Source organism: Drosophila montana, unplaced genomic scaffold (genome assembly GCF_035044405.1).
Source record: "Drosophila montana isolate Dmon_TW-CO22-7 unplaced genomic scaffold, ASM3504440v1 contig_3848_1, whole genome shotgun sequence".
Lineage (NCBI taxonomy): Eukaryota > Metazoa > Arthropoda > Insecta > Diptera > Drosophilidae > Drosophila > Drosophila montana.
Genome location: NW_026998720.1, coordinates 4,354,203 through 4,363,615, shown reverse-complemented (window position 1 = coordinate 4,363,615; position 9,413 = coordinate 4,354,203). Strand labels below are relative to the sequence as shown.

General features: G+C 41.1%; 2 protein-coding genes across 3 annotated transcripts; one reads left to right on the top strand and one right to left on the bottom strand.

Moving 5' to 3' along the window:
- Positions 1–1,284: 1,284 nt before the first annotated feature.
- Alp13 (Alkaline phosphatase 13) lies at positions 1,285–3,099 on the top strand. 2 transcript variants are annotated; one of them, XR_010437909.1, is made up of 3 exons: positions 1,285–2,641; positions 2,701–2,854; positions 2,918–3,099. XR_010437909.1 is itself a non-coding variant. In XM_064697003.1 (2 exons), the coding sequence occupies exons 1-2, from the start codon at positions 1,315–1,317 to the stop codon at positions 2,799–2,801; spliced, it is 1,428 nt and encodes a 475-aa protein (XP_064553073.1). In that variant the 5' UTR covers positions 1,285–1,314; the 3' UTR covers positions 2,802–2,899. The 2 variants fall into 2 exon arrangements, 1 of the variants encoding a protein (XP_064553073.1); XM_064697003.1 differs by lacking the exon at positions 2,918–3,099 and having other exon boundaries at positions 2,701–2,899.
- A 1,355-nt stretch (positions 3,100–4,454) lies between these two features.
- On the bottom strand, positions 4,455–8,180 carry nerfin-2 (nervous fingers 2). Its single transcript, XM_064696905.1, has 5 exons — positions 7,534–8,180; positions 6,772–7,488; positions 5,265–5,352; positions 5,120–5,201; positions 4,455–5,065 (listed from the first exon to the last, which is right to left on the bottom strand). Exons 1-5 carry the CDS (start codon positions 8,149–8,151, stop codon positions 4,648–4,650), a joined length of 1,923 nt encoding a protein of 640 aa, XP_064552975.1. The 5' UTR covers positions 8,152–8,180; the 3' UTR covers positions 4,455–4,647.
- Positions 8,181–9,413: the final 1,233 nt, after the last annotated feature.

The following is a 9,413-nucleotide window of genomic DNA, read 5'->3' as shown; positions in this document are numbered from 1 at the left end:
GATAAGACTCAGGAAAACGAGGTCCGTTCTTGGATAGATAATGCTGAGCTCGTGAAAGCACAAAGCTCTTTAGAATAAATTTATGTCTGAAATTTGACAAATTGGTTCATAATATACATTTTAATTTTTTGAAATGTGACTGATATTATTATAACCAATATTTACTTATTATTATTATTAATTTACTTAGTATAACTATTATTTATTTCCATATTATCGTTATTATTATAATAATTCATTTACTTTATATATGCAAATTATTCCATTACTTAATAACTTTGATTGATTAATTTCAATATGACTTTATTATCATTATTATTATTTATTTATTTAATATTATGATTATTTAATATTACTATTATTATTGTTATTATTTAATTACTTGATATATGCAAATTATTTAATTATTTAATAACTTTATATAACTATATTTGTTATATATATATCACCGAAAATTATTTTCAATTTTATTAATATGTAATTTAAAAACAATTCTTCTCAGTGTACATACGTTGCCCTTCTTTATATGTAAGTTGAATAAAAATAGTATTATGAATTTCTAACAGAATATACCCGCGCATGATCACATAATGTTGGATATTAACTTATGACAATTTCTTTCAGTGTACAATGCATTAAATAAATAAATAAATTTAAGTAAACACAAAAATACTATTCCATTTTTTAATAACTTTGAGTGACTATGATTATATTTTCATTACTCATTAATAAACATTTAATATTATTAATAATTTCAAAATATTTTTTTTCAGTGTACCCAAATATGAGTTGAACAAAACAAAGTTAAAATATTACAATATTGTTTTTAATATTTGTTCAATGTATAAGTGAATATATATATTGTATTTAGCTCAGTCTTAAATTAATAAATAAGTTTCAAATAAAATTTAAAATTTACCAATAAAAACATTATGCAATTTCTTTCAGTGTAAGGCATGGAACTCCTCATAATATTGCTGATATTATAATATTATAAATAAATATTTTAAAAGAAGAATTTCTGCCAGCGTATAAAGTACTTGTGTATATGACAATTGAAACAAAGTTGAATTGTAATGCAATTTCTTTCAGTCTACAATGCATTTGTTTATATGACAATTAATGTGTAAAATATTCATGAGATTTTCCATCTAATTACGAGTACTAAATGCTAATTGTCGGTATTAAAACTTCAAACAGTCTACACAAATGTTATCTGGATAGATAGATGGTTGGATAGATAGATAGTTGGTCGGATAAGGAGAGATAAAAACCTATGAAGCGTATAGTCGCAGTTAGTTAGGGGCATATTCCATGGCCATGTCGCAGCGGATGAGAAGGTTCTGCTTCCAGCTGCGTCTCAAGTCGACGCAATTGTTCATTTTGGCCGGTTCGGTGGTGTTGTCGCTGCTCGTGTCGCTGCTCTGCATTGGCTTCACCATACGCTACGAGGTGGAGCACGAGGTGGCCAATGTGGGCGACGTGGACTACTGGAAGGATGCGGTATCTGCCGAACAGAAGCCCTGGTACGACAAGGGCATTGAGGAGCTGAAGCGGGCGCTGCGTGGGCACTCCAAGCTCAGCCAGCCACGAAATGTGTGGCTGCTAATGATCCAAGGCATTGATGCGCCCGCCCTGGCGGCGGCACGTTTCAACGGCTCACAGCATTCGGGCTACATCTGGGATCGATTCCCGCATGCGGCACGGCTGAAGAACAGCTGCAGCAACAGTTCGCCCTGCGATGCGTCGGCCGTTTTCCGTGCACTGTGGACGGGTGTGCCGCTGGCAGCTGCTCAGCGTGTGCGGAGCAACTGCAGCGCGGCGCCCGGCCAGCTGCTCAGCGTGCTGCGTCAGGCCCAGCTGGCGGGTCTGCGGACCGGCTTCGTGACCAATCAACGTCTGACGGGCGCCACGGGCGCCGCTCTGTACGCGGAGGTGGCGCAAAGCAGCTGGGAATGCGATGGCCTGATGCCGATGGGTGCCATTGAGTCCGGCTGCCAGGATGTGGCCCAGCAGCTCATCTCAGGTGCAACGGGCCAGGCGTTAAATGTGCTGCTAGGCGGAGGCCGGCAGATGTTCAATTCCAAAGTGCCCACATTTGCGTGGGATCCGTCGGATGAGCTGCTGTGCCACGCCAGAGCTGGACGCAATTTGTTGCGCGATTGGCGCAATCAAAAACTGAAAAGCAAGCCCATGCCTCGCTTTGAGCTGGTGCAGCATGAGCAGGAGCTCAGCTCTATCAATGGCAGCAGCCTGGACTATCTGCTGGGCGTGCTTGCCAATGGGGATTTGAGCGCCAACTCCCGTGCGCCCACGTTGCAATTGATGCTAAATCGAACGCTGCAGGTGCTCAGGCGTCCGGGTGTGGGGCATCTGTTAATTGTGGAGCACCATGTGCAGCCGCACATGGTTGCCCGGGAGCAGCTGCAGCTGCTCAATGCGACCCTGGCCCGTTTGATGGGCCAAAAGGATCTGCTGACAATGGTGCTGCTCACAAATGGCAATTATCTCAGCTCCAGTCGGGATGTCAGCGGGGAAACGCAGCTGGTCAGCACTTTGGAGGAGTCTCTTCAAGGGCCCGAGCTGCAGTTGCAGCGCAGGCTGCAGCAGCTTCCATCTGAGAGTCTGCTCTTCGCACAGGGTGAGTCAGGCTGCAAACCATTTGACTTTAGTCGACGAATGTTTTGTTTTCTATTACAGGACCCAAGTCCCTGCTCTTCTATGGCGTACACGATGAAACCTATCTGGCTCAGGCTCTGTCATATGCCTTGGGCATTGACGTTTTTGGCAGGCAGCTGTAGCAGCAGCTAAGATAAACCCCACAATCTGTTTACATCCACATCTGTTAGCTCAGGTTTTGTTTGTATACATTTATTAAAAATAAAATTTATTTTCTTTACATCATTTTATTTTTAAGCAATTGTTTGTAGCAGTAGCAGGAGTATGCAGAAGGAACCATTTCCGATCCCACAAAGGGCTTGAAATATTTATCAGGACGATGAGCTGCGTCGATCTGGGCATATTCGCCTCGCAGACCGTCGGTCTGTCCGTTTGTGTCAACGTCGATCGAGAACGAGCCTTACATTTTTCATCCGATATTTTCTCCTTACGTTAGAAATATAGATAAATATAGATCCTCAGTATAAATGGGAAAGTATAAGAGCTAGACACAAAAATTTGCTATGTAGGGTCTTGTATAGTGAATATACAAATTAAATAAACTTTTCATTTCATACAAAAGTGACATATTTACGTTAGAGCCTTGTGCTTTGGTATACATATATCTATTTTGTATGCTCTATAATAAGGCCCTGAAAATTTAATGAAGATCGGACGCTAAGCACCGTAGTTTATCAAGAATGCAGTGCCTATGCAGAGAACTAGGGGAAGAAGAAGCACAAGCTGTGACGTACTTAAGTTTGTGTGTATAGTGCATTTCCGTGTTTGCGAGTAGTTGCGTGAGTTCAGGGTGTATTCCCGTCAGTCGCTTCCGACTAGAGCACTCTTGTTATTTAAAAATACTTTTGACTTGTTCGAAACTAAAAGCTTTTGGAATATTATCTTTAAATGTCTGTAACAAATATTTTTCCAATTTAAGCTTTGTTTCATGATAAATTAAAAGTTCTGGGCTCAAGTTCGGTGTGTACCGCAGTTCAAACCGGGTTTAGTTAAAACTCGGAAAATCCCCTTTTGATTCCCTTGTAGAGGAAATTAAAAAGTATATATATATTTTTGATCAGCATCAGCTGTCGAATTGATATAGTCAAGTCCACCTGCCGGTCCGTCTGTCCGCCTGTCTGTTTTTAAGTTTTTAAGCCATCGTCTTTTGCATAGGTCCGTCTTTCTGTTGCAGGCAGTACATATGTCGGAACCGGCCGGATCGGATCACTATATCATATGGTAGGTTCTTGTATTAACAACTTCAAGATATCAAGACCAAAATCGGCATCTATTTGTTGTACTATTCTTCCCACATGCAAAATCTCCTCAACATCGGACCACTGTATAATAATGTCGCCAATGAACGATGTGTCGAAAAGTAGGTTCTTGTAGGGAAAACTCGATATTCTGACCATGTTCGGCAATAATAAGTAAAACTATGCTGCTTCTTTTTGAGGCAAATCTTATTTAGATCGCATTACTATATTATAAAGCCCTATGGAAAGAATCAGTCGAAAAAACAGTTTTTGTATAGGAAAATATTCTGTTTTCAAGATATACTATTCATCAAACTCAGCATTTATGAGCTCCTCAGTTCTCACATATCTGCGAGGGTATTAAATCTTCGGCGTGCCGTGGATATGCTGACTTTCTCATTATTCATATTCTATTTCCCAACTCTTAACCAAATCTTGTTGGCGTAGTTTTAAAAAGTCTGGTTTTGTAATATTTTTAATGATGATAATGTAAACATTAACTATTAAACTTTATTGAATGCTATAAATCGAATTGGAATTAAGCAATAACATGGTCAGTGGCCTCCGCTGGCGCCGCAGCTGCCGTTGACATCGGCAGCATCCAATTGAAATTGGGCGCTGTGGCAACTATCGGTGGCAGCTCCAGTTGCCTGTTGACTGTTGCTGCTGCTGTTGACGTGCTCGATGTGGACGCAATGCGCGGCACAGGACGCAGCACATGGGTGCTGGGTCATTTGACCGGCAGCGGGGGCAGCATGTTGTGGGCGACATTCGACAGCTGCCTCAGATGGTTCGCATGGACGTACTGAAAGGCCGAGGAGCGCTCCAGCTGCTGGCTGAGATACAGTTCGCCGAGCGAGTAGAAGCGCCGCTGGTCGAATGGCTGAAAGGGGAAGCCGCTAAAGCGCTGGCTGCCGCTTGCAAAGCCCTTGGGCGTGGCCGTTGGATACAAAGCGCAATGCGGAGGGCGTGGCAGCACATAAGGTGCAGCCGCAGCGGCGGGCTGTGCGGGCAAATGTTGCTGCTGCTGCTGCTGCTGTTGATGCAGTTGCTGCTGCTGCTGCTGCTGATGCGCATTAAAGAGCTCCATATTCTTGAGATTATCCAGCATTTGATGCGAGGCCTGATGCTTCTTCAGATAGGCGAAGCTGTAAAGGGCGTGGCATGTATAATCAATTCAAACGAAGCCCGTTGCCGCTTACCGTCGAAAGGATTTGCCGCATTGCTGGCAGGGATAAATGCCATCGCTGGCTTCCTCGCCAGCCGTCGCCTTGTGGCCAGTCTCTGCTGTGCCACCGCTGGCGCTGGCGCTGCTGCTGCTGGCGGTGGCAGCTTCGCTGGCGCCACCGCTTGACCGCTTTTTGCCTGGCTGCATCTCCGATTTGGGCTTGTGCCAGCGACGATGCGAAGCCAAGTTGGCTGGACAATTGAAGACCTGCGAATGAGGGCTTTAATTAGCTGAACTTAAAGCAAGTGAGTGCCAATGACACCAGCTGAAAATAACACTTAAGCTTTGGATTAAGCTTGAAATAGTAATACTGCCCGGGTTGGCATAATAGTTTTAAGATTTAGTGCTAGTTCGCACTAAATTAGCCTACATACACAAGTTCTTATATTTATTTGATGGGGAAATACAAATATTTTCCAGCTACAATGAACTTTACTTCAACATGTTTGCCAACATTTGTTTTATTAGCTTTGAAAAACAGTGCTGCGTAGTTTACTAATTTCACCTATTTTGAAAATTACTCACATTTACGAGCGTGAATACGAGCTTTAGTAGCTTAAAGTAAATAAAGTCAGCTATTCGAATATGTACATTTTTTGACACGCACGACTTCCGATTGGCATTCAAATGAAAAATTTCCTAAAATTGGTAAGAGCTTACATCAGAATTTCTACTAAAATGGGATCTGATCTGATATCAAGTTGATTCTAATTTATTCTATAGACTTGCATGTGTACATTATTAGATACCTATATTTTTATAGAAATTGTATAATTGAGATGACTTGGGTAAATAACTGTGTTCAATGTTACAGCAGGCTCAAAGCTTCAAAATATGAAGCTGAAAGCTCATTTAACAATACAAATTTTCAAATGTCGCTCAGAAGCACATAAAGTGGCTGAAGCCAGCTTTTAGAGCTTTAATCAATTAACAATTTAACTTAATTGTAGTTTTTTTTACTCAATGCTATAGTGTTTTAATAAATAATCATAAAGCTTATTTAACTGCTTGGCGTATAATAATTATTTCAGTTATAGCACAGGAGCAAATAAAGCGACTTAAAAGGCAGCTTTTATAGCTTGAAGAAACCTTAAGTGTACGTAGGAATCTGGCTTAAAGCCCATAGCTACTTAATACAAAACTATGCTACATACCTAATATGTTACATTCCTTTTAATTAAACTTAGTCATCTACGGATATGCTTTAAAAAAAGAAAATTATTAAAGCTGAAAACTCATTTAACTGCATACTGTTTTAAAATTAGCTTTTAGAGCTTGGCGTGAGCTTTATTTAGTGTACACGATAGATTTGACTTAAAGCTCAAAGCTTCATTATATAAAACTACTTAATATTCTAAATTTCTTTTCATAAGCTACGTTTATCTACGGCTACAAAAATTGAAAAGATTAAAGCTGAAAGCTGATTTAAATGCTTATTGTTACATAATACGCTATGCTACATTCTTTGCAGCTTTTAGAGCTTTAAATTTGACTTAAAGCTCAAAGCTTCAAATATGCTCAACCCTTTCTAACTAATAAAGTTTTCTAAAACTTATATTTCTTTAATATTTTGCAAGGTTAACCCAAAGCTTAGTAAGTATTATAGAGTAAGATGGCAAATCGGACCTTTTCACACTCGGAGCACTTGTACTCGATGTGCACGATGCGTGGACATCGATGCTGGGCCAGCATGAAGGCATCATCGTAGACGGTGCGACAAAGCTGACACATATAGTCGCCAATCTTATTTTCGATGCTGGCCAAGATGGCTTTGGCCTCTTCGGTGATTTCGACCACATTGAAAGCCGGATCAATGTCACCTTTGCGCACCACCAGCTCCTCATCGTCGCGCAGCTTGCGTATTATGGTGCCGGAGACGGGACTAATTGTCTCCTCATCGATGGCTGCGTGTTTGCGCAACTTAGTGCGTCTACGCTCTGGCTTGTGCTTGCGCAACAGCGGGGCTTGGGCTTGTACTGACATTTGAGTGGGGTTTGGGGTCTCCACATTGCCGCCGCTTCCGCCGCCGCCGCCTCCACCACTCAAATCCATGTAAACTTTTTCCGGCTGCTCCTCGACGGCGGCTGCTGCAGCCTCTGCCTCCAGTTCGAGGCATTCCTTGGACGACGAGCCAAAGTCACATTCAAAGAGCTTGGCCAGACCATTGACGGCCTGATGATGCAGCTCCTCATCCTCATAGATCAGCTCATGGCGTTTCAGCGCCTTGGCCTCCAGCAGCTGCTGCGTGGGGCTTTGTTGTGGCGCCAGTTCTACAACATCGTCATCATCATCATCGTTGCCCAGTATGTCCACAAATACCTCCTCCTCCTCCTCCTCATCCTTCTCCTGTTGCGTCTGCCGCTGCTCCTGCTCCTGTGGCTCATCAACGTCGTGAACTTGTATAGTCTCGTCCTCCTCGTCGCCGTCGCCCTCAGTGTCTGTGGCGTACTCATTGTAGTCATGGGAACTGACAACTGTTTCATCCTCGTCCTCGGTCAACACAATTGTCTCATCCTCCGCGCTGGCTGCTGCTGTTGCGGCTGTTGCTGCTGTCCTGGACACGCTCGATTGACTTGCCGGAATGTGCGCAAAGTTACTTTTGCCGTGAAAATTACTTTTACCATAGCTCGCCGCTCCCTCAAAGCCGCGCAAGCCGTAGCAGCTGCCCCCCAATTCCTGCTGCTGCTGATGGAAATAGCTGGTGGCCGTTGCTGGTGGCTGCTGCATCACCAGCGCAGCATGCGGCCGCCACAGGTAATTCTCCTCGGACATTAATCTCTGCCGCTTGCGCGGCGGCGAGGGCGTCGATGGCGGTGTAATTGGCACCATATTTGGCGCCGCGCGCAGCGACAGATCCAATGGGGAGAGCAGCGAGATTGCCGAACGATGTTGGCTAAATTGCGCAAATGTCTCGTTGATTGCCGGCAATGGGCGGCAATCGGCGTAATGTGCTTGTGGGTGTGGCAGCACGGGAGCAGCCTGGCTCAGTTGGTTCATATTCAGCATGTTTTACGGTACAGGTCGCCGCACCTTTTGCGTTCTATTTATTTATTTACTTTTTTGCTTAAGCTGGCGAGTTACTTTAATGTTGACTAGATATTTTTGACTATCCAAATATTTACTTTTTATATTTTTGTAGTTTTACTGCAATATAATTTGAAATCAATCTAAGAGTCGCTTCTCAAATACATAAAATGTAACTTTTGATACATTTTTAAAATATTTAAAAAAAATTTAAAATTAAAATTATTCTATTAAAAAGCTCTTTAGTCGAAATAAGTTATTTTCAATCACTTTTTCGCGTTTCAAAATTTTGTTTAGAAGTAAATAAAGTTTCTGGCTTGAAATTCAGACTAACTAAAAAATCTTTGACCCACTGAACAGAAAGGATGAAATCGAATCCGAATCGTAGGGTAGTCGCATAAGGACGTTCTGCACCACTAAACAGGGAGGATGCTGGTTCGAATCGCAGGCTAGTTGTATAAGAACCTGTGAGCCACTCAAGGAGAAGGATGCTGGTTCGAATCACAGGCTAGTACCATGCCATGTGCTTTTTCAAATAGTTAGCTTGATCTTTTATCTACATTCAATTCTTATAATACTAACATATTTAAGCCCTTTATATGCCAACCTTTAAGGATATGAAATTTGTTGAGAACAGATTACACCTTTGAGTTTGTCTTGAAAAAGATTTATCTCTTGAGCGTTGAATAGATAATAATATTTTATAAGTGTTGCCATCTATCAGGTTTATTTTGAAAAGAAATGGCTTTTAATGGGAGACTACAACCTTTTTGCATGTGACTTGAACTCTAAGAGAGACAAGGTTACAGAGATGACTTATCTACTGGCAACTGCATCGAATAAGTATCCAACTTAATATAATACTAATATTTTATGTGTGAAAATACCTTTTACACAAATTTTAACATATATTTTTTAACAACATTGTATAATTGGTTGTTTTGTATAATGCTCTGCTTCAATCATTATAAATTGTTAATTATAATGATTATAGTAAATTTTCGAAGAGCTCAGCACATGTTATCTTAGAGTTCCATTTGTAAAAATAATTTAAAGGAGACCAAAAACTGTTTTATTACATTTAAATATTCTTCTTTTTTTAAAGGATAAAATTGATTGTTTTTCCAATTTTTTTTTGCACAAATAAGCAAAGTTAAGTTTTCTATTTTTAATATTGATTTTACATATTTTTCAAATTATTTGTTGCTTTTTAGCACTGATTTCAGTATTATTAATGATTAATT